General features: G+C 42.7%; 1 protein-coding gene across 1 annotated transcript; it reads right to left on the bottom strand.

The window, feature by feature from the left end:
• Positions 1 to 19868: 19868 nt before the first annotated feature.
• Positions 19869 to 25868, bottom strand: LOC143346230 (segmentation polarity homeobox protein engrailed). The gene is made up of 2 exons (XM_076774146.1): positions 24911 to 25868; positions 19869 to 20438 (listed from the first exon to the last, which is right to left on the bottom strand). The coding sequence occupies exons 1-2, from the start codon at positions 25599 to 25601 to the stop codon at positions 20083 to 20085; spliced, it is 1047 nt and encodes a 348-aa protein (XP_076630261.1). The 5' UTR covers positions 25602 to 25868; the 3' UTR covers positions 19869 to 20082.
• Positions 25869 to 26269: the final 401 nt, after the last annotated feature.

Below are 26269 nucleotides of genomic sequence, written 5' to 3'. Positions count from 1 at the left end.
GTCTGGTTGAAATCGGTATCATACTTGCTCGGGTGATTCGGATGGAAAAAGTAGAATGACGAGTTCCTTGAGAGACGATGAAATTATATATTATTTAGCTACACTTAACTCACTTCAATGTAATAGTAATAGTTTTCAAACTAGGGAGAAAGAGGCAGAGATAATAAGCTAATGAACAAACATCCATAACATCAAGTCCCGTATATGAAATGAGAGTTAATTTCATTGCAGCAGATCAAGATCTTAACTTCTAAAGTTCAATACTGTAATAATTCATTGTGGCCCTTTTCCTTGGTGCCTGAGCAAGCGTTTATTCTGATAGATTTATTCAAAACCAAACACCGAATGGTCGCGCGACACAGACGTCCATTTGCACCCTCGTCCGCCGAACGCGTCACCCTTTCGGAGTTAAGGACCGGTTAGTTCGAACTCGCTGTCGGATCTCGTGACCGCCCCCAGTCGACGGAAAGTACAATATTCTTGCTGATTAATGACAAGGTTCTCGGTGTATACGACTGTTCCTCCCCTGATAAGAAGCACCCCCGGGACTATGTATTTGAGATCGTGTCCCGGCATCGGTGACTCTGTAATGGGGTTAGATACGGTGGCCGCGTTGGCTGCGTTTCGCGGTTGGCGCTATCGTGACCCAGCAACCATCGCCATAGATCATCCCGTCGGTCCCATAAACAATAACTTACACTTCACCGACCTGTAAAGCGCTGAGAGACTCGAACCACCCCTGTCGACCCCTCGTCGTGGCCGCGCCGCCCCCGCGATTTCTCACCAGTCTCGCGACCACAGCCTCGACGCCAGGCCAATTTTATCCTCGCGGAGATGAAAGAAAATTCTCGTTGGTCGGTCCGCGGTGATAAGTGACTGACTTTCTGTATCTCGATAGATCACTATGTATTACAGCATCCACGATCATTTGTTCGCGGTGTGCCCGTGGGCATTCTCTACGGTGGTATGATTTATCTATCAAAGGAATTGATTTTCTCTGCTCGGCGCGATTTTTTCTCGCCGATTTATCGCGCCGCCGCGAGAAGAATGCCCGACCGTTTGATTCCTCCATGAAAATTCGCGAGTATGCTCGGGTACCGGGTATCTATCATCGAGGGGGATGATGGATGATCATGACCCTGCTTCCACGAAACGACGACGTATTTACACGCGGATTCCTTTCGGCGATTCATGTACTATCGGCGAGCAAACTCGTTCGCGACACGATGTTCGAGGGAAAAATCACCGAGACCAATGGTGGACGTTCGTCCAGTCGGCTCGCAGACTCCATGCTGCGTGTATTCAATATTTTATCCGCGAGAATCACCCTTAAACGGGGCAATTTTTAACTAGACGTAACGTTGGTGGTTCCGTTAAAATTGTCTTTTCATTGAGATAGAGAATGTGTACTATGTGTACGCGAGAAGTTGACCAGCGGGACGGCACAGGGGGCAGGGGAGTTGTTTGCTCCACCTATTTCCACTTTCGTCACACATTTCGGTTAATAGGGTGAGCCAGACTCCAAATTGGTCAACTTCTCGCAGATGCTCAGTACATAGTCAACATCTTGATTACACACGGATTTAAAAAGGAATAGAGTGAATAGAAAATATTAAAAGCTACGATTTGAAACTTAAACTTTTCACTAAGAATTTTAACAAGCCTGTGAAAATAAATTCATAGATTCAAAAGTTTCGGTTTCGTGGACAATTTGAGGGGTTCGGCAATCAAAGTGTTAGAAATTTCATCAATAGCGAGCACATCAAATAAAAAAGAAGTTGATGGGAAGTTAGTGATCGAAAATGTTGGTCAGTGAATGCAAGTATTGTTATTTCATGAAGTTGGCATGAAAAAGGGACGCATCTTGGTGGAAAGTATCCAATGCAAGTGGGTTTGAGTTGACCGTGAGACGGTTGGATGTTGCACACGAATCCCTCGTTTCGCGGACACGCAGCCGGTGCACATGGTCGGTTTGCACGGCGAATTCTCGCGATCCGTTACTAATTATAAGCACGACAGTGCAATCAGGAACAAAGAGCTTCTTGCCCCTGCCGGTGGATCTCTTCGGCTTCGCCCCGTGGAGGGACGCTCACGTCCATGCGCGAGCTTGTACACACGTACGCGCGGAATGACTTACGAGCCGTAGACTCGGTTCCTATACCGCCTTATAACTCAGAAACCGGCGATAAATCTGATTCACCGGGGTCCTTTTTACTCCCCTCCACTCTCTCTCCTGTCTCTTTCTCTCTCTGTTCCTTTCGAGAGCGCGAAAATAATAATCGCCATAAATTATCGACGGAAATCGCGCTGGTTTTGCACGACCGCCGCGACGTCCGCTCGCGAACGATGCTTCCCGATGTATTAAAACCCTCCCGCGAATCGTCGCTGAACGAGGTTTAATGGTTTCGCCACAATGTTCTCTTTGAGGGCGCGTTGATTGTTGCACGCCCAACGATCTCTCGAACGCGCGCCATCGCGACGACACGCCTCATCAGAGACGATTTATTTTCTACGACTCGATAGATACGAGACTTTGCGTATTTTTCATAAACGAAAGCCTCGTATCGTTCTTCCTTTCATGCGTGCTTTAAAATCAAGGAGGGATTCTACGGACCCAAATCATTTTCAGTCTCTGTTGGTGCTCGATAACTGTGCAGAAAGCAACAAACCTATTTTTTACGTTCAAATTAACTCTTGTGAGCTAGAGATATACCGGTCTTTACAATTCGAGCAACAACGTATTTGATATTTTATTTTTGGCTTTACATCTACAAATGATGGAGATCTACAATGGAGATTCATTTCTTGGGAACAATATTTTATCAAATCTTGCCTTAATTTATTATAGTTTTTGCTCGACGAACGGAAATCTGAAGGCGTTTTTAGTTTCTGTATTGTCGCAATAATATCACGGAGAATGAATTTCACGTGTAAGGAAATCATTACATAAATGAATCGCTACCTGAACGTTACTGCCGGTTTATCTATTTAGAGTCCATTGTCTTTATAGCCAGATTTTGCAGTATGTCAGATTTATCTTTCCTCGATTTTATATTCCGCGTCGAATTGTCGAATCGATGGTTCCTACGAGATGAAAATAAGTGGCCCCGATAAATAACCGTTTAGCTCTTACTACGGCCCGATGGAAATTCGTAATTCCTGTCGGATTATCATAAATTACGGGCGATTTAATTGGCTCATCGCGTCGCATCCTCTCGCGGAACCACGAGAGATTATTGCACCGCGGATGCGACTCTTGTTATTAATTAATATTTACGAGCACGCTTAACGACGGCTAACGAACGATTCGACGAGCCGCTACGACTTCCTGGTGACTTCGAGACCCATGGGGGCCTTGGATCGTAAACGCGAGCCACGATCCATCGTTCGGAAATCGTTCGCAGAGTCGTATATCGCGACTACACGGAAACGCGATATCAAACACTATTGAAATAGGTTGACACGGAAAATTCCAGGACGAACGAATCACGCGAGTCGAAAACATATTATACTCGAAATTTTGAGCACGCTATTGGTAAAAATATTCACCGTTCAATCGAATTTCAAATTCTCTTTCGCGCTCGGTGATATTTAACAGACTATCTCCTCGCTTGACACTTTTACGACCTCGTATAGACATTTTTACGCCTTTCTTTCACACTTCCTCCAGATTTTACATCCCATTCCGAAAGATTCGAATCGTCGCTTCTGTCTAACGGTCGAAGATAAATATAAAATTTATTCGATATCGAAGCACGAAAAGTAATCCAAATCGAACAGAGTGATTTAATCTTGGATTTAACGTTCTCTGAAAACACTGTTCGCGACATGTTTTCGATATTATCCAAACTGTTTCTATTCATAAACGAGGTATTTAAGAGATAGGCGATTAAACGACGTCGTTTAATTTGGTGACAAATTGTGAAGAGCAGAATGTAAATTATTATACATACATAATTGCGTATAATTCTACATACGGGGCTTGCTTCCAATAAAAACATAATAATTGACATTTTGATCCTGAGGGCATCTCCAGAATTCAAAGTTTTGTAACATACTGCAATAAATACGGTACAACAATATGCTATATAAATACAGTAACAAATCTAATAGAAAACAAACCCGATTGGAAAATATATCTCCACTACATACCTATGATCTCATCTGCAATAATGGGGGTTCTATTGTATTTTGTAAAACTAGAAAAGAGTCGTGAAGCTAACGAAAGTCCATGAAACCATATCGTTTAGTCGGAGGAGTCCATAGAACGAACAAATCCACTTTGCGGTTCGCGGATCGTTTTCATGACGCGCGAGCACGAAACGGGGAAGAACCCTCGGTAAGAAGGGTAGCATATTGTTGACTAACCTCGAGATGAGTCTTACGCGAACCCCAGGCCGAACAAATCCCGACAAATGGCCGGAAAAGTAAGTGTTGTATCGTGATCCAACGTTATCGGGCGGTTTTACTGGCAACAGTCGGCTCGCGTGGGGGTTGGATTCTGCGGACGAAACGGTCCCTCCAGCCCTTACGATTGCTATGGGGGCTGGAAAGGGTCGCACCCTCCGCCCGTTAACATCGGCGCGGGAGAAATGTTTGATTAAATAACCGCGTCGATGAATTGAAACGAGCGATGAAGTGCATGACTTGTGCCTTCTAGGGGGTGCATCGCCGATGAGGAACGACGGGGAGAATCGCTCGCCAGTTTCGTTAAGCGATACTTTCCTTTTGGTAACAAGAATAACGCGACTTTTGGTCTATTGCAATAGCCAATCGTGTGCAGTTTTTATTTTGGCAATAGGAGCATCAATTGAAATGGAAATAAAAGAAAAAACTTGACGTTGATATGATTAATATCTCACTCTTTTTTTTTAGCGATACGTGTTTCTTTGAAATGAAACTATATAACATTTTTGAAAGTAATATGTGAATCATGTATATTTATCAGAATATGTTCAAAGAAACTGGGCTGTTACTCGAAAAGCAAATACAATTGGAATTATTTTAATACAGTTAAAATGTGGCGTTTTTAAATGTTTTTCTGCCCTTTTCGATAAGTCGAGTAATTAGGGCGTGTAAGTATTTAGAAGCAGTAGCGAGAAAATGTTCGCATCACGACGTTGATTACTTCCCAAACAGTCTTTAAGCCGGAAAAGTGTTCTCGAGCATCTTCACCCCCTAAGATGATTCGACTTGGCTGCTTTTTAATTAACTGTCTACCCCTCGACGTAAAAGGTTGGTATAAAGAGAGTTCCTAATTTCGAGGCTTCAAAGTTGGCACGTTGTTTCTCCGGCCTCGGAAACCCCTCGAAACAATTCTCGAAATCATTTGTCGCGATAATATCTAGCAATATTATGTTCAAAAGGTAGTCTTGTCCTATATTTTTAACATGCAATTGCAAGAAAAAAACAGTAAAAAATACACAAAAAGTTATTTATTTAGTCGACAACGTCTAGGCGACAAATAGCTAAAACAAGGGAGATATTTAAAATAAAAAATAGTTATTATCATATTCACTGTGTAAGAAAATCTGAATCTCATCATCAAGGGACATTCTCTTCGACCCTCTAGTATAAGCTGAAGCAACACAATTTTCAGAAATTTACTCAATATTAAACTTTTAATAACCGCGTAAGACGAGTCGCAATAAAATTCCGTAAGCACTGAACGTGTCAGACTCAATAGTAATTAATAAGGTGTGATTAGGTGCCTCCTGTACGCATATTCCTCCATCGACGGAGCCACCGTATTCGATTGTATGCTAATTTCACACGTTAATTTTTCACTTTATCGCTGTGTTACAGCTGCCAGTAAAATTCTGGACGCTATCGCACACATCTCGAATCTCGTTACATGAAACGCGCGAGCGACGGGGAATTAATTAAACGGAATATCTGTTTACTCGCGGCGAAAAACGGGAACGAGGATGTTCAGTTCGGTGAAAGCGCGAAGAGCCCGCGGGATCGTCGTTAATTACGCGAGCAACGATTCGTTCGTAGCAGTCGACGAAGGCTCCGTGTTAATTTGCATTCATGGGAAAGCATATACACGCCGGACCCGGGGCGAGAAAGTACCACAAAATAAAATTGCACGCCACCCCCTTCAGACGGAGCCATCTCCTCGGGTTTAACTTTAGGAACTCGCGGAAGCGCTTTTTACGACCGGTACGTGTCTATTAGCCTCATTACCAGTCCCCTACGGGGCGAGGGTGGCCGGTGCAACCCCTCTCGGGGCGGAAAACGACGCCACCCGTTATATTACCCAACGTTACGCTCCACCCTCGGCGCGGAGCGCGAATAAGTGAGTCGGAGGAGCAGCTTCTTTCCACCCCCTTTTTCTTCTTATTCTTCTGCCTCCGCTTCTTCACCTTGCTGGTCTTCTTCTTCCGCTCCCCTTTTTCTGCCTCCGCGCGATACACACCGGGCTCGACAGGGGCTTTATTCTCGCGAGCCATTAGTTTCATGATTAATTAACGGATCCGGTAAATCAATTTTCTTGTACCGACGTACGTCTCAGTCTTACCGGGGCTCGGACTTCTATTATCTTCCGGTGATTCTTCGGTTCCTCGTTTTGCTTTTTCGCGACGCGAGCGGAGGTAATTACAATTCGTCTTGGCGATGGACGATGGGTTCCGCAGACCGTTCCACGCATACAATTCTTCTTTCGACAGAAAATTTAGATATGGCGTCGTTAGAGCCAGGCGTGCAGCGAGAAAGTCATTCTTTGATTAAATTACGGAATCTTCTCTTTCTAGACATTGAATAATAATAACCCTGAGACTTACCTACTTCTACCGAACTAAATTCAAATTCTACGAAACGAATAATACGTGAAAAGAATTTCTTTTTTAAGTCCACGCATCAAGATTCGCTGTTACAGAAGAATGTTTTGATATGAAAGAGAGGGGACCTTCGATCGAATAATGGACGTTCTGGCGTAGCATTTTGAAAGAGTGCAAAGGTCACGACGATCTCCGGCGAAAAGATTTGTCACCGAGTTTAAATCGTGCAGACGCGTCGCACGAACGAACGCGCGGAATTCGAACGCCAAGGGTGTCAACCCCCCTTCTTCCGAGAGGGCGTCGAAACGCCTAGCGCTGGATGTTTATTTAACTCGAAGTAATTTGATCAAAAATTTAATCAAGTCGGATTTTTGAGCGGCACCTGAAAGCGTGACGAATCAGTCACGCCGGGGCAATAAAACTCGGAAGAAGCCTCTTTTCTCTCTCTTTCTGTCGGTGTCGTCAGGCATTCGGTCTCTCGTTCTTTCGTCGTTTATGGCGCCCTTCGTTAAACGCTTGTCACCCCTCGAATTCTCAGCTTCTTTTCCGAGGTCGGAAAAAATTCGAATCTCCAACGAGGAGCCTCGAGGTCGTTCGAATTCATATGCGTGTAATTACATCAAAGAACTGTTCGCGGCGATTTTTATTTCGTGTAACAATTTAATGACGCATCCACTGCGAGGCTATTAGCGACTGGAACTATAAAACAAGAATGGTTGACAATTATCCGTTGGTTATAGTACTGTTAGTAAATTAAAATATACAGTCCCGGGAGTTACGGGGTTGTGCCCCGGTTTATGTCTCTATAGATATTTTCTCTATATATATACTTACAGGTTAATAAACCTTTAGAATTTTTCTTTTCATATAAATCTATTTAAATTCGATGTCTACAATCTCCTCGTTGACGACACATTATTATTATTAACGATATTAAGAGCCTTTTGTTTCACTTTGGTGGACAATTTGTAAGAAACACTCGAGCAGCCATTATATATAATTAAAATTAACCTTCCAGAAGATCGCACGTAGTCAATAAAACTAGTAGTAAAATTAAAATAATTGAGAATATCTCTTTTTATAGAAGAGAAGATCTTGTTTGTTTGTAACAGTTTATTTCCAAATCTGATCCGTTTTGCGGTCGAATATCGCCCCGGGCCTCCGTCGAATTAAATAAGATTCCGCGGAGGGTAGTAAATCGAAGGAAGCCATAAAAGTTTTATCGTAAATTGACCATTCGTATAAGAATAGCGCACGTTAAAACGGCACCGTAAGTCGAGACGAGATAATGATTTTTTTCGTTCGCGCCATTGGTCAGGCGGCTGTGCCGAGGGTTGGCGTTTGATAAGGGTTGCAAAACAGTCGTCGACGGGGTGGCTCTTCCGCGCGATAATTGCTCAGAACTATTTCAATCCGGGTTCCGGGCCCTCGGCCCGTAAAAATGTCGCGGCTCTTAAGGTCCCGAGAAGTCCTCGACGGGGGACGGTACCGATGGGGTGGAAAAGAATATTAGCATGCTCCCGGGGTGTTTCCACGAGACGTTGTTCCACGATATTCGCGAGAAAGGTGGAGCACGTCCGGAGGGCGGCGATTGCGAGAAAGGAAGAAATTAAGCGCCCATTGAAGAGGGGCAGAGGGCGAGAAAGGGAAGGAAAGAAAAAGTGGCGAAAGATTCGGCTCGATTACGGGGGCCGTATTCTTTTAATTACCGGAGTCCTTTGGGGCAGCGAAACGAAACGTTTCCCTTTTAATTGCGCGCTTCGACCTGTGCATTCCGCGATCGTTCTCTCAAAGAATTTAATTACCGGCGCGTATGGCAGGTAGCCCCTCTTGGCGCTGCAATTACGCATGAAATGGATACGGCATGAAGCTTTATTTAGGACCGGTCTAGGATCGTTACCTTTGGCCTTACGTTTTCTTCCCGTTTGTCGGCAGGTTTTCCACCTTCAGGCACCCACCTTTCTTATTTACTTACAATTTACACAAGTATTTTGATATATTTATTACCAAAGTCGAAGATTTTAATTTACAAAATTAAAAGATAATTGAGAATATTCTATAGTAGTACAAGAATTAATTTTAACGAGATTACCAAAATAAGAATTAAAACAAATTTTAAGTTATATAGTTTACAATTATCTGAAGTGAAAGATGAATGAGAAAATAATTTTTCCTAATTTTTTAGAGGAAACAATCTCTTAGGAGCGCATGAAGCAAGCCCTTATAAATTATCCATACGACATTCCAAGTCACGTGGAGAAATACGCAAGGTTGGTGAATAAAAGTACGACTTGTCCGGAAGTACACGACCGCCACCGTGTAGCTTGTGCGCGTGCAATCGCGTTCTAGCCCCTGTTACAATGTAACAATGCGTGATCCGTTACAATCGCGAGCAGCACCTGTTCCGCGCGTAAGAATCGCGAGCTACGCCCCTTTCGAGCCGTGTGAACGCTCGGGCCTCTCTCTTGGGAGAACGAGCGCGGTAAAAAGTTAATTGTTCCGCTAAAAGGTAAATTATCGCGGATCTACTGACGGATTTCAGTCGAATGCGCGCAGGATACAAGTTATTTCGCCGCGAAACTCAAGAAAGTTGTCAGGAAACGCGGGAACGTGCGTGTTCCACCGTTGAAACAAAGATGGCGTCCTAGGAATGGGAGAACGGTGTCGAAGAAAATTCCATTAGGGATAACAGACTTGCCAACAATTAACATATTTGTAATAAACATAGTCCGAGGTAGATTATTTCAGATAAAGTTTCCACCCTTAATCCTTTGGTGTTGCTAAAACTTAATCAGTTCATATCCGCCATGTTCTACATGTGTGGTCTACGAAGGTTTGAAATTAATTAAAGAATCAGGTATGTCTGAGAAGCGTGCGGGATTGATAATAACAGTACTACGTCTTTAATTTGAAGAAATAAATACTTCAAAGCGTTTGGCGAAAAAAGAAGTATTTTAAAAAAATGTTTTCCAGTGCTGTAATACTTTTCAAGAATTTTAGCTTGTCCAGGAGCACTGCTAAGATTAACCTCGTTTACTTACGTTCTTATGCTTTCGCAGCGAGCCTCCAGCTCGTTGGACTAGTAGAAGTTTCGTTCTTACTGTGATCTAAGAATTTGTAGTGAAGTTGTATTAGACTCAAAGAGGAAAAGTGACCCAAGAGAAAAATTCCTTGCGTGTAAGTAAAACTTTAAGTACAACTTTATTATTCCTGACGCCGACTAGAGTCTGGCAGCTGTCCAAGCCCCATTGTGAATCGGGTAACGACGAGGAGGATAGTTATTTCGAGTACAATACCGCTTTGGTAACGGTGCACTGGGCCTGGAAGCTCATGTTCGTGATCTTCGGATCAAGGAGGCATAGATCCAAGTCGGGGTACACTTGAAAGCCATGGCGCTGAAATCACACTTACTGAGAATGGAATACTACATTCTCTTCCTCGTAGCAGCTTCCTATTCTTCATCTTATCTTTGGGTGGATCATAAGTCAAGGTGTTGGGCTAGGTTACAAGCCTCGTATTTTGATGCGTTTAATACGGTGAATAAGTAAAAATAACTGTAGAAAATCACGTTCTGTCTATGTACGAACCTCCGATATCTCGAGCCAAGAGGCTAATTATCCAACCGTGGCGCGAATATTCCTCGCAGATGTTGCTCAAAAGCAGCGCGCTCGTATCGTAAAGCCATCCCACCGAAGCGAGCTGACAAACGGAAAGCCACCGGTACTCGGTGGATCCGTTCGTTAACCAATAATTAAGAATTGGCCGAAACAGAGGGAGGGAAACACGAGCATCTGGGATCGTCCAGAAGCTTCCTCGCGCATATACCAGTTCCAGCGGTCCACTTTGCGGCCGAGGGACCGACGGAGGGCAGAAGGGGAGGGCAATCGGTCACTGATTTGGTCAGATCCATAAGGAGCGTGCATAGCGAGGAGCATTAATGACCCAACAAGCATTCCTTGCCCAGATGCCCTGATCCCTCCTCTCGTTTCGTCCCTTAGGAATCATCCTCTCTCTCCCTCCCTTCGCATCTCGACTCTTCCTACTCTCTCTCGTTCGTTCTTTGCTCTCAGTCTCTCCCTTTTTCCCCTGCTGTTACCCCTCTCCTCCCCCACAGGCTCTCCTCCCACCCTCGTCGTCCATCGACCGTTCCCTCCCGCTTCAGAAGTCTCGCGCGATCGCGTTGGGTGGTCTCTCTACTCTTACCGACTCTCTGGTCCCATATAGCCGAGAGACGTGCGCACGTTCTACCATGTTCGGGACCTTCACGACAGACGAACCGAAAGCAAACCTTTATGCCCTTATACCTTAAACGCGAGGCGCTCACGCACCGTGGCCAGAGCCGCGACAAAGCGCGAGCGCGTGGGAGGCCGAGGTAACCAGATGCGTCCGCGTATTTCGTCGCTCGAGAAGGGGGGCCATGGTTTTCTTTTTCCGTTTTTCATCGAACCGTCGAACGCTGTCGGAGGCCCAATCGCTGGTCCAGGTGTTGCTATCGATAACGTCACCGATTTCATTTTTATTATTATTTGCATATCTAAAAGCCACAGGTGCTCCAGTTCATTCAGTATTTAGTCATAGTTCCTAAGACTAGGATTCTCGAATTTTCTTTCCCTTTCTTTTGTTAGCCCGCCGTCCCCTTTTGAGCCTCTTCTATGTACGCAAAAAAAGAGATGATATTGAACGTGACTGTGAATTTAATCCTTTGCACTCGAATGGTGCACGCTACCACAACTCAATTTAAGTACCTTTTTATGTATAATTACACAAACCTAATTAAAAATAACCATTTTAATATTCTTTAAAATGAATTAAAATTAATTCTTGGAATGCAAAGAGTTAATAAATTTATTTTCAAAATAAAAATTGTGCAACTTTACCAAATGGCTACCAAATCGTATGCTGCAAATAATATATGTACCCGTTATCAAACAAATATTACTTGCTCGATCGCATATTTCGAGGTCATAATGTACCGTAAGTTACAAACAAAAAAATTAAATTTAAGTCCGGTATATCGAAAGTTGCGAATGTTTTGCACGCATAATTTTCTTGCGCGTAGTTTAGAACTGTAATAGGAATTTAGATGAACGCAGCCGAGTGGAGCCTCGCCAGAACCGCTTCATAGATCATGGCGAGGCTGCTTTTGTTTAAAAGAAAAATCGTCCGACGCGAACGTTATCCGCGTTTGCAACCGTTTTATCGTCGGCCATGCGTGAACGTTGCGCAGCCAGGGAAAAAGTCTTCGTTCGTAAAATGTCATTTGCATCGATTTAATGCTGCATCCCTCCGCCTCGTTGCCCCTTGGGTTATCCATACAACGAAACCAATCGCTTCGTCAAGGTGATCTTCGACGATACATTACGCACTTTTATCGCGTGTGACATTTATCGAGACGCAAGACCGTGTAAGCTCCGGGGACCTTTGCGTCTTAGTTCCATCAGTATCCTGGATACTTCCACGCGCATACTCCGGAGAAAGGATTCTTTCGGAGATACTTCGCCGTCAAATTTTATGACACGCGCGGGAATTTATTTATTTTTCGTTCACGTAACGAGTTTATTCGACATATTAGGAACAAAATCAAAATGTGAATATGCGTAAGAAAATTGTCTTGCACATAAAGAACGTTGGAACGAGGAAGTAATTTCAAATTTAGAAGAACAGTAAGAATAAGTCATGAATGTTCGATAGTATGAAAAATCAAATAAAGTACGTCGATAAAGATAAAGCCTCGAAAATTATAGTTTGTCATATAAAATCAATAAATGATAGTCGAGAAACAACGCATGGTCAATAAACCACGTCACGAGTATGAAACGAGGAAATCACCGGGGATCGAGAAAGTGTGAGTTTAGAGTGGGTTGACGAAACATGACGAGGATATGAGAGACGTAAACGAGAGAAAGCAGAGAATCACAGTGTGTAACATGACGATCAAGATGAATGAAACGTAATATCAAGATTTTTTAAGACGTGCTTGTAAGGAAGATTTGAATCGAGAATGCAAGGTTCGAAGGAAAAGAAAGCTGACGAAATGAGGAGATTTCAAAAGGATTTGAAAGGATTTCACGGTATGTTTTGCGAGAGAAAAGTTTGGCAGTTATATCGGGTTTCACAAAACGAACGAAAATGGGAACGATCGTTCGTCGTGCGATTAACCAGATTAACTGCGTGGTCCCTTCTTTTTGGCTGCTCTAAATCTTTCTTTGCCGCGGAAAAATAGAGCAAAGACACCGGATTGCTCGGTTGCTTCCCCGCCAGTGTGTTGGGTATGCGAATTTTCATCGAGCCTCTCTTCTCGAGCGCGCTATTTCAGCTCGTTAGGATAACGAGGATCTAATGTCGCGTTCACAGCCCGGCCAATTACGCGTTACGGACCGAGGAGCCCATCTTTCGGTGGATCCGCATTGCGGCCATGTTGTCCGGAAACGAAGATTACCGTCGCGGCTCCCGTTTTAATTAACCAAGAATTTTGCACGATTTTTCCGAAATTTCTGTTGCTGGTCCATCGCAATTAAGATGATATCAGAAAATGAAGTTTAACTTCAGAAATATGATCGAAGTTATTCTTGACCCGCTATTCATTTTCTAAATTGTATTTTAGTTTCCCAAAGAGGCCTCAACGTTGGTATCGCCTATCCTTACTGTCGTTAATTTAAAAAAAAAAAACGGCTCAAAATGACCCATTCGTAATTTCAAATAAAAATTATTATAAATATACTCGACTGAATTTTTGCAAATTTACCGTGGTTTTCTATAAAAGAATGAATAAACATTAATTTCGATTAGATTATATATTTCTTTAAATATCTTTCGTTTTAATTTCTTTGGTACAAATAAATACTCCGTAATCGTCGGTGGTTCTAGCATTAATAGCGATGGATTACAGAAAAAAAGCCCCGTGGTGAAATTGTGTAAAATCTTGGCAACGAGCATACAAAAGCATGAGCAAATCGGGCGATGGGGAGAGGGAGGGGCAGGAAAAATGAACGGTACCGTTCGCAATGAATCTTGACCTTTCTCCCTTCGTGATCCAGGAATCTTTTAATGCCTGGCACGGTCGGTGGACGGGGGAAAAACAGCGGGACTCGTTACGATATAACTCATACGCGGCTCTTTCACGTCCATTGGCGGGCCTCGCGATGAGAGACACGCGTTCACAAAGCCCGTCTGCGGGCTTCTTACTCTGGCCGCGCAGGGTGATCTATTGGCGAGACATCTGCCGCCGTGTCGTCATAGAGACGACACATTTACGGGCAGCTAAGTGGCCTTTGCCCGCGGTTCCCGAAAGCGTGGCGATAAATTTCGCTTCGCCACTCGCGCGATCCGCCTTTAATTTGACGGGCCGGGGCTCGTTACACTCGTTAGTCACGCGGCCGAGAGGAAACGCGCGAGGACCTGGCCAACAGACGCTCCGGATAGCTTTTCGGAAGCACCGAGTATACATTTGCGACGGCAGGTGAACGAGAAACGTCGCCATTCTTCCGAGGAATCTCGCGCTGCGACTCGAAACGTGATCCGAGGCGCGAATAGTGCACCTTGACCCACCGGATGAAATCACTATGCGACGCTGATCTACTCGTGGGATGAATTATGCACGCGTCAACACGATTTTTAACTGGCATTCTAACGAAGAAGAATGAATAAATTGGAAGTCCTCTACTTGCTTGGTTGAATCGTCTTAGAGGGCGATCTTTCTTTCTCCCTGCAATCGAATCACGAGACGTCGATGATCGAAGTATGCATCGTACACCAGAAATATCTCACAGCAACAAGACAGAATTTTGAGGCTGTGTTACTCTTGATATTTGCCATAGAACAATGAGACTAAAAATGGCCCAGTTCCTCCGCAGGACGTGAAAGTGGCCGAAAGAGTAGGTTTTCGCGCGGTAGCTGATATTGTAATAAACAGCCAGCAGGGGTGCGCCATTAATTGTGGAGGATCGCAAGGTGGCGAACGGAGCAAGAAGGCGAAATTTAGTGAGCCACTGGTGGAAACGCGGAGACCCCTAATGGCCATTCCGATGACTATGGTTCTCGACCACAGCGACAGCCCCTTCCCAGCATCCCTCTGGTTCCGACTTGCGCCCTCTCGCCCCTCGCGACCTGCCTCCTCCGTGGTTCTAACTCGTTTTCTCCACCCTGGTGCTCTTGGCCTCGCCTGCCGTATATGCAACGGCGTTCCAGCAATTACGCATCGCCGCAGTTAAATACAATGGCCAGGACAACGACTCTGTAATTTATCCCCGGTTTGGGCCACCGGTCCGCGCGTTTGTTTCCAACGCTGGAAGAGAACACCGCCGACGCTACCGTCGTTTCCCTTTCTCCCTTGGTGCGCGGCCATTTTCGTCTCTCTCGTGCACGTTCTACCGCGCGGACAACACCCCCTCGAAACCCCTCGTCGGCGTTCTCCGCGTTTAAATTAATGATAATTAATAATGGCGAGTCGTATGGACGTCGTTCGTCAACGGTGAAATACGGATGCTTCGCGAGTAAACTCGCCACGGGGAGGATTTATGGCGAATATTAAAATTGGGGCGGTTCCTCGGGGAGAGTTTTTAGAAATAGGTAAAAACGAAGGTTCCTTTCGTTCGAATCGTAGTTGCGCTGTTCGATGGAACTATCAATTTGGGTAGTTAAGAGGGTGAGTGGACGAGGAATGGTCAACCATAACGACTTGGTAATTTGTCGTTGGTTTGGGGTGGCAGACAGTTATTGTTCTTGAACGAGCTTCATGGTGGATGTTTAATGTAGGGGGTGTACAACTGTGCAGGGATCGTTAAGTCGTCGATGAATTAAATTAGCTCTACCAGCTGCAGTCGCACGGATTGCCATTATTGGCTAAGTGGATCACACTCACAAGTATATTTTCTAGGGGGGGGGGGGAAGTATGTAGATACTTACAACCTCTGCCACCCTGTATACATTGTGTAAGTGGATTGAAGCGGTACAATGAAATAACCAATTAGGGTTTTTATTTAGAGGTGTAAAATGGTTCCCATAATACAAGTTTCGAATAAATGTCACCATACAAAACCACGTTCGAATGTTATTATCATAGCATTTATGGTGATTATAAGAACGTTATAGTAATATTGTCAGTTATTTATTTATTATAAGAGGGATGGACAAGAAACGTCAAAGTTCATCGAAAAATGAGAGGGGTAAAAGAAAATAGAAATAGACATTGTTATGAAACGTATTTCCCAACGAAAGGAAAATTTCTTTATATACGGATAAAAAAATTCCCATCAAAGTGTCGTTGACAATACTTAAAAAAGATCATTTTCACCGAACCATTTGTCAATACTGTTTTCAATTTATATTTTTATGAACCTTGTACTCTCTAGAACCATATAATGTAGTGTTATTAGTTAACAATCTCTTTCGACTGGAGTCCAAACTTTAATGATAATAATATCGAGAATTACAAATTAACGGAGAATTTTCGTTAAAAATAAATGGCCGTTAACGTTGTAGCCGAGATAAATTCCTAAAAAGCCAGGCACGTCCTTCCCGATAAAGAGTCGGGGAGTTTGTGAAATCGATTTTACCTTTGCTCGCGAAAATACCGTTGCACGCAATTACGTCGGACAATGCAACGGGCCGGCGATAGAATTACCAATTAGGGATCGTCACGGTTAAATACAATGGCCAACGACAACGACTCTGTAATTTATCCCCGGTACGGGCTACTGTTCGCGTGTTGTTTTCGAACGCCGGAAGAGAGTATCGTTGTATCCCTTGGACGCTGAATCTCGTTGCAGCCTCAGCGTTCAAATTAACGACAATTAATACCGTTCGCCGCGTCCAGTTTATTCGAGATCGGTCGTTGGAAGCGTAAATTTCAGCAAATGGAAATTTCGTGTTCATTTCGGAAACGTTCGAGCCTCATTGATGGCACTAGATCGCACCTAGATTCTTTTGTAGTTCGATATTCCTGTTATCCGATATTCGTTTGTCCATCCATCCAAACATCCTAATTTTACCCTCTTTAAAATGGTAAAAGTATTATCCAAGAAAACATGCTTTGCTTGCAAATTATATTCGATAGTGGTTCCAAAGTCCCCTCGAGATCTTTTGATTCAACATTATAGTCTGACAAAATTTGTACAAAACGCACAATTACAATTTTAATTTTATTTCATCAAATCCCAGGAAAAGGCTGTTTATCTAAATGGCGTTGATTAAATAGTCCCACTCTTATTATTGAGCAATAACGAGTTAAAATTGCTCCTATTTTGGATCGCTATTGTTCTATCGATTTAGGAATCCTACACTTCTGTTATTGATTTACAACTTTATCAGTTTCGTCGAAATCATTGGGCAATGGCTGTCGGTCTTTCTAGAGTTTGTTTCTCTCGCCGACTGGCGGTCGTGTTTAAGAGGCAAATCTTGCCTCGTCGAGCGAAAAAGGCAGGCTTGTAAATCTGTTGGCGAACGGCAGCGTATGGCAGCGCGTCTAACAGGTGCTCGTATCGCTTATCCGAGTGTCGATCGCCACTGCCATGTGCGCGAACGCGTTTGAACTAAATAGTCGCGCACTGTCATCCTTCGCGCGTTCCATTTGTCGGTCGCGCTCGGGATAACGGGTGGCCCGTTAATTCGGGATCAATTAGCGCGTCACGGTGCGTCAAACGGGAATGGGGCGTGCAGGAGGCGTCGGTGCCGTCCCGACCTTCCGCGATCCTGCATATTTCTCGGCCACGTAAATTCTACTAATTACGCTGCTTTCCTGATTTCGCCTCGGAACCGTTCGCCCGTAAACGTTCGCGTTTATTCGATTCTTTTTTTCATTCCGCGGACCAAAGCAGCGACGCGCGAGGGAAAATTTGTCGAAAGTCGAAATTCGCCGTGGCAATTCGCAATTATTCCTCGATCCCTGAATTTATTTGAAACGCGGTATTTTACGAGCCGGAATTCTCGGTGATCTCTGTCTCTCGCGGCGATTAAATTCCCGATGTAATACACAATGTAATGCACAATTTCGCTGGCGAGCATTTCACAGCGCGTAGAAGCGCTTCGGAGTCTTGGAACGTTTAATGGTGGGCTGTATCGTTTTAAAGAGAGAGGAAGGAATTGGCTGATTTTTTTCAAAATTATTTAGTGTATTGAAATTCGGTCAACTCAAATAACATATATTAATTAATGTAAATTTAAAGTTTCCATTTCAAGAATCGTGTAGCCAATAAAATAATTTAATATTGTGAGATTGAGAAAATATTGGGAACCCATTTCCTTAATCAAACTTTCATTTCAATGTATCTCCAGTAAGTCGGATAAAACTAGTAATTTTTCGTATAAAAATATGAAAAGAAAATATAAAGTAGTGGCGCACTATTAATAAAGTTGAAACGAAGTTGAAAAATACTAAGGGGATAAGGGTGAAATTGTAACTAAAAAATTTAAACTATATGATACAGTAATATATTATAAAAATATACCTGATTGAACTCAAATTTCTAAAGACTAAATAACTAAATAACTAAACTACGTTTGATTAACAAAACCAGACTTCTTCGACTTCGAGAAGTAAGTAGACCATCTTGATAGATCTCCAAATGTATTTGCAATTATTTGAAATATTATTTTATTTTATCCAAGCTAATAAACAATTTGGATGATAACACCGGTTCGAGGGGCTCGTCAAACATTTCAGAAGAGTAGTTTCAGTGGGTAAATACTTACGAGCTGCGATGTACACCTGGAAGAATCGCCAGGAGGAATTCGAGGACAGGCAAATAAGAAAGAAAGAACGAAACCGTATTTTTAATTCGATTTAATCGGTGGCAACATGTAAGCGGGTTACATAGATTATATCGACCACTTATTGTGAGACACTGGGATATACGCGTACCTTCCAAGACTGTCTACACGTGTGTAACATATACATATACATATATATTCGTACGTACGCTGGTACAATAATTAGGAATATACAGTGTGAGATCGTTTCGTGTTCACGCGACCGTGCGCACTCATACATAGAGGATAATATATATAGAATCTTCGCGCGGCTATTAACTTTATCTCGTATCATACATATGCACATTACGACCAGTCCTATTTACAACTATGTACAGAGAAATAAATAATTTAAGCGTCTAATCGATAAGGATCGGTATCGAGCTCACGTACCAGAATCGTATCTGCGCCCCGATACGCGTACATAGTCGATAAATATAAAGTCTCAGTCGGCGGTGTACGATCGTACGAACGAGAAACACAAGCTGTGACGACCATCGTGCTTTTCCTTTTAAAGGTCTTGCCGTTTCACTCGCGCGGCTACGTTCACGTCGAATAGAAAATTATTTGGTAATTACTTAACGCGCCTGGACGACCACTGTCCCGTCGATCGACTTCGAGCACAGTCCTGAAAGTCGATGAAGATTTCACGAAATCACGATAACAGAGACACTGATTTCCTCTCGAGCGAGTTCTTTTAATTGTCGCGACGTCCAGAGGGGCGAAAGAACCGAGTTTTCTCGTTTTACATAGTCAGAGCTTTATCAAACTATCGCCTGGATCGTTTACTTTTCAGAAACTCCTAATTTTTAAAAATTTTTTTGAAGTAATGAGTAATATCTTTGGTACAAAGGGCAATTATTCCTGGTTGAATTCGTCATAACTGTTTATCTAGAAGATCTTCGACAATTACTCGGTTATTTATTCATTATTACTGTGGTATGCTAAATAAACCTTACCGTGATCTCCAACTAGCAGATCCTGGAGAAAAGGCACTGATATTGCTCTTTGTGCCAAAAATATTATTAACATGTTAGAGATCACTGTTTCAAACTTGCAAGTTTCATTAATTATTCACGAGAACGAGACTTTGTTTTCAAACAATTGGAAAGTAGCATACCTACAATTTCTCATAGAATTTATTTTTACAGCCTCGATAAAATTCGAGAATCCTGTCTAGATTTATTTTCATTAACATCTAACATGACAGTCAATACGTTAAAACGCCTACATTGAATACTAATCTCGTAAATTGTGAAATAATATTCCTGTCATTAGGAATATTATAAAATTATATCGTTGAATTATTTCATCCCCAAAACGTAGAAAACTGCCGTGATAGTCGACATGTCAATCCAAGAACTCATTACACATAAGAATTCTTATCTCCCTTTCTGTAAAAGTAAAACCTTGATCCAACTCGATTGGTTCCCCCTAGCTAGAGTTTGTAAACATGTCCTTATAGTCGAGAAGCAATCGACCATACTCACTCTCATATATAACCATATATTTTCGACAAGATGGCGCTCGGGGAAAGTGGATAGTCCCCGTGCCTTTAGTGAGAATGATTGGCCCCTGTCACGATTTCCTCGCCATCCTCGTCCACGGGCACCGTCGAGTGGTTATAGAGGCCCTGAGCCATCAACTGAAGCGCCAAAGGGTTCTTCTGGCCACTGGCTTTCTTGATTTTCGCCCTCTTGTTCTGGAACCAGATCTTGATCTGAGCCTCGTTCAAACCCAGGTCCCTCGAAAGCTGTTGTCTTCTTCTTTCCGTGAGGTATCGGTTCTCTGCGAATTCTCTTTTCAACCTGGCCAGTTGCTCCGCGCTGAACGCGGTCCTGGGTCTCTTCTCCTCGGGGGAGGCCGCCTTGCTGGCGCTCTGCGTCCGTTTCACCCTCCGCGTTCGTGGACCTGAAACACAACAATTGACAATTTCGTAAAAAATCATTTTAACGGACGATGAATTTTTCACGATTAGCCTTTTTATGTAATTTTTCAATTTTCTTAGTGGAGACATCTGGTCTCCATCTTGATCTTTTTATTTCTGTACTATTATTGTACACAGTTTTAGTTTTGACACTCGAATACTACGATTCTTAATACTATTTTATAAATATATATTTCATTATGTAAATCTTGTTACTTATTGCCATGGGAAATATTCTATTCTTTTTAATTGTACACTGGTTCGCTTGTAATGTGACAGTATAATGACTGGTATTAAAATGACTGAAACGTTTCCTTCAAAGTATGTTTAACTGTTGCTAAATAATTATACACCCGCAACATGATAACATAGTAAAAGAATCGAAAAATATGCTTCCAACTTGGTCTTAACAAAAACCTTCCAGTTATTAAAACATTAAAAAGTTAGTTATTGAACAAACTTTAAACTTTGTTGCATTTATGGCACGTTCCAACAAAATTTTATTCCGTAACTAACCGCCCATAAGTCACGATATCAGGGTGGCTTGAACTCTGGGGTGATCTTTCGTTGTCCATGCAATACATTCGAACACCCACGATCCGTAAATCCTGTAGAAACAAATGACGCGTACACGGCGGACGATTTATCGACGAAGTTGGGCCAATCTTCCGCGGGACAAGTATGTAAATGGTAATTAAGCGGAACAGAATGAGGTCCCTTTGAGGCCGTACTTGGCTCGCTGGCTATCTTGCCGGCCGGCGGATAATTTTCTTTTGCAACGTGTATCGGTGCACCGCGCGCGGCTTTATCTGTCGCGGCTATCGGCCAGGCCTAGATTATTACGGTGTGTTTCCAAATTGGGTGCGCGCCTATAGCAGACAAAAAAATATTCGACGTCGTGACCGCTGGCCTCGGCGCGTGTTCGACGCGATGAATATTTATAAGTGGCACATAACATCGGGACACGCGCTAGAGCGCGTTATCGCCGGGAAACTGGGAATCGAGCTAGCTTTCTTAATACGTTCGCTGCGTGAGCTTTTTCTCCGTACATTTTCATAGTTTACTATATTGGTTCACCTGATTCCAAACGTGGCGGTTCCTGGGGCAAACGTGAGAAAATTGTCGCGTTAAATATTTTATAGCAGATTCGTGTTTCTGGAAAATCGGTGACTGGATGAAACGTAGACCTAAGAGAAAACGTAGGGACTTACAATAGTATAGAAATATTATAGTGAGGGAACAAATCTTGTAACAATTAAGGTAACCAGTCTAACGAGAATAGAGCAAGCTTCAATCTTACTTGTAGCTTAGCGACCACCCACTTGTCAACACCGTGGACGAGGTATTCGTGCAATAATCGAGGTTCTACTGCAATCATAAGAAGTGAATCTGATATTTTCTTAAAGTATGCATGACTCTTATTTAATTTCAGGTTTATTCCAATAACTCTATTGGTTTGATTAATCATAATTATATAAGTCTTTTAACCATTGTACAATAATAAATAAATGTGTTCCAATTTAACTAAAGAAAGGTAAAAATATTGTTTGGATTTCATCCAGTCACCAAAGATTTTTCAATTTTCACGTCTGAAATTTCCATTTTATTTAATTGTATCACAAATTTGGTGAAAATGATTTATGAATGATACAAATCGCTGTGAAATAATGATGTAAATTACTGTTAGATATGAGAATATTATTGTCGAATAATCGTGGCAAGAGAATGCATTTTATTTTTAATTGCAGGGTAAGAATTTGTTTGATGGATTATCAAGTTTTTAACTCGTAAAATCGTGCCTGATAATCATGATTACTGGCTGTGCACTGGCAATTATTGTCACATTGATCGATGCAGTGAGATCTTATCAAAGATACATATTTAGCAAGCCATTGGTCGTGAAAATGTCAAACGCTATATGTTACAAATAGTATAAATAAAAACCATCATTACTATATATTTTTAATTTCATTATTTTAATATGTATTTTGACACGTAAAAGATTTACGATTTGCCATCATTGCCATAAACTGCTCACTTAAGCTGAATACTGCATTTTTATGTTTACCAGCAGGAGAAAGTTGCCTAATGCGTATAGCGCACTTAAATCGTATCTTTTCAATTGCTTTATTATTCCTGAATATAAGCAACAATTTAGTGGCGAATACATACAAAATAGAGTAATGAAAAGTACACATAAAAAAGTGGTAAATGATATTCTGTTTTATGTTAAATATTTTTAAGAATTGATTGATATTTTTTTTACAGTATTTATATACTTTATAATAACAATAAAATTGTAACAGTATAGTATTATTATACATACTTGAGCTTCTACAAAAGTAAAATTGTAAAACATTTTAAGTTTATTCAACGTGCATATTAAAATTGATATAAAAATTGGGCCAATATTTTTCTGAGAAGTAGACAAAACGAAATAATTATAAATTTGTTATTTAATAATTATCAACCTTCTGTTTCTTATCGATCGAATATTTTATAGTAAATATACATAGACGTTATTTAACAATTATTAATACATATTGGATATTTGGTTTCATTACTGATAAAATGCGTATTAGTAAAATAATTCTTTTTAATTATATTTTGTATTATTTTCACGCGCAAATTTACCACTTTTAAAGGAACTACCGTTCTGTAAGCCGACAGGTATGATTTAAGGAACCGGTTGCTACAACCGTACCTTTTACACTATCTTATAAAAAGACCTACAACGAATTAATTTGTTCTTGGTAAAAGGTTTGACATGTAATAGTAGGTGCTTTAAATATCGAATTATAATTTCCAATATTAATTCGCATATAATAATGCAATAATTGAATGCAAACTTTTGGAGTATACAAATGTTTCTATAGAAATAATGCAATCGATTAAAAATAGAATTAAATAGTTTACTTCAAGTTGTTTCGATTTGAGATCTGCAAGAACAACTATGAAATAACTGTTATTCGCGAAACTTGAAAAATACTCAGATGCGTTTAACGTTCATTATTCTATTAAAACCGGAAAAATTATGCATCCATTTACCACTTATGTATGTTCAATACAAGGTAGGTGTAATTACAAACGATTAAAGAACCATTGTGTCCCGAATCTATGGAAAATTATCATACAATGAAAATGTTTCCTGAGACAGTGAGAAAATAGCTCTCTTGTGTGTATAAATTAATACAAAATTGCTCGATAAACAGAAAAATACGAAGACTCGAAACATATAGTAATTTGGCTATGAACTTTTATTTTACGAGGCTACAGAATTATTATTTTCACTTATTTATTTAAGTATTTATAATATTCTGTGACTCTGCCAATCTTCGACATATTACTTTTTCAGAAAACAAAATTAAACTATCGTAAACTATTTTTTATTACTTAATTATTTATACTTAAAATCATCTAGTTTATTGACTACAAATTTTCATTTTCCATCCCCCGTAACTTTTGCCATGTTCCCATCTTGATATTTATTTTATTTGAACTCCATTACAAACTTTATCCACATTTCTATTCATTTCTTAATATGTTTGTACTTACGAAGGGTAGAAATCCAGATTCTAATTTTCCCTTTTTCCCCCATAAAAAAGGGGTTCGAGCAACCCCAAGGTAATCATATTCAATTCAGAATCAACATCTAGATTGTCGAGGATAGACGATCAAAGTTAGAAGAAACCATGAAATTCCGATTCCATGCCCGATTGAGATTTACCGATCCGCGATCGATCACCCTTCGACGCGGTCTTTAATTAGCGTCGTGCGGAAGCGTGGATCACGATTCGCGGTAATTAGTAACGCGATCGTGGAGTGGCGCGGGACCACCCTGGGCGCAGGACCTTAGCACAGCTCTTGTATCTGGGACACGGCGATTGCAGAGAGGGTAGATGGCGGATATAGGTTGCGGACAATTAAGTTCTGCGAACGGGCGCAGGTGGTATCGAGTGGTACGTTCAACCCGCGGCAACCAGCGTTCAAACTCGTGATTATACATGAGCTATGCAGCCGGCTGGCAGTCCGTGACAGTTAAGATCGCGAACACGGAGCAGCCGGTGACACTAAATCGGAACTGGAACGACGGTTCTCGGGTTCAGGAAACTGGTATTTCTTTATGGAATCGAATCGCCGCTGTAATTAGGCGAGCTTTATGCGCCGAACGATTTTTCGATAGCGTCCCCGTCCCGGGAAACGCGCGTTGATTTACATAGGAAACTGGTTTCCCGATGTAACAGTCGCTAAAAGTTAATTGATTAAGCGGATACGGAGAGTGGTCGCGCGGACTCGACCGCGACTTCCTTGATAGCGCGATTAACCAAGACGTATCTGTCTATCGAGGTACGCGGACACGGCGAAAACTGTGGCCGATTGATTTTTACGGTCGTCGAGGCCGGCCATCGATCAGGCTTGTTGATTCCCATTAGAATAGAAAAGCTGGAACACCTACCGGAGGACGGTCTGTCCGAGTATCTGGTGCAGTAGACCCACGCGGGCCAACGACTCTGACTGTTGAGCGCGCTCTGTTGACTGGAGGCTGTGCTAGCTGTGCTGCCAGAGTTGCTGTCCCCGCTGAGGGAATCGCCGCTGATGGTGGACGACGTGGAGCCCAAAGTCGGTGCCCCGGTCACCGAGCTTCCAGTGACAGAACTCCTGCTGCTGGCCAAACTCTCGAGACTTCCGCTCCTGCTGAGGCCGCTGTTCCTCTGCAGAGGCGACGTCAGTCCGCAGTGGGTCGAGAACAGATCCCTGTCTCTGTGCACCGAGAAGCTGGTCGCCTGGGGCCTCGTGGGCGACAGTCTGTTCGAGGATAAACTCAGATCTCGCGGCAACGACAGAGGACTGTGTCGCGGGATCGGAACCGGAATCGTCGTCGAGTGTCCGGTCGTCAGAGTGGGTTGCTTCGGTGCTTTCGTGTTGAGGATCGCCTCCCGGCCGAAGTCCGGCCTCAGAATGTTCACCACGCTGAATCTCAAGGGCGTTTCGATGTCCTTGTGGTCTTGTTGTTGTTCTTGATGAGGGACCACGTGGTTGTCGGGGGATCTCACTCGATGAGAGTGGTGGTGATGATGGTGATGGTGACCACCGATCCCCAGTCGAAGACCATACGCAGAGTCCATCGTCACCAAAGCAACGCTCATCTTTCGATCTTTCGCCCTTTCTATGCCCAGCGTAAGAATCTCTAACGATAATTGGCGTTTCGAGTCTGGTCTAGCCCTCTGTCGTCATCTTCGCGAAGGAGCACAAGAATACACCTGTCACTTCGCTCGTTGGTTCGTAATTAGATTTAACTGTCTATCGAAGAAATGTCACTGGTCGGAACACTGATACACAAGCTAAAGGTCCTCTCTTTAAAGCGTCTTGTATAATCACTGGCACGTGTCACTGTACCCTCTTCATCGATCGTCTGTAAACACGGATCGTTCCCCACGTTGTTGCGTAACCTCTCCGAGGATGCTGCGCCGTGTCGCTCACGTGGTTGGTTCGTAAAACTGCGAAACGTCGTCGCGTCCGGTGTCCCAATTGCCCGAAGCGAGATTAACGGTTCAACGCTGGATCTGCTCCAAGCCCGAGACGATCTCCTTCGTATTGGCTTTTCCCGAGGTTTCCGAGGACTCGAGCGAGTGCTGTGACGGGTCTGACTGGCTGTCCATCCGTCGCTCAGTGATGTCTAAACTAGGGGACCTGTGGTCCCTACTTACCGCTCTCCCCTCCGTCCCCCGTCGCCCCTTCACTCCTCCTACGCCCCAGCCTGGAGTGCAGTGCACTAGACACCCTCGATTGTATCTCTATTAACTCTTCGGTCACA

The sequence above is a fragment of the Colletes latitarsis genome, chromosome 10 (genome assembly GCF_051014445.1).
Source record: "Colletes latitarsis isolate SP2378_abdomen chromosome 10, iyColLati1, whole genome shotgun sequence".
Taxonomy (NCBI): Eukaryota; Metazoa; Arthropoda; class Insecta; order Hymenoptera; family Colletidae; genus Colletes; species Colletes latitarsis.
The sequence above is the reverse complement of the archived record's forward strand: the minus strand, read 5'-3'. Positions and strand labels throughout refer to the sequence as shown.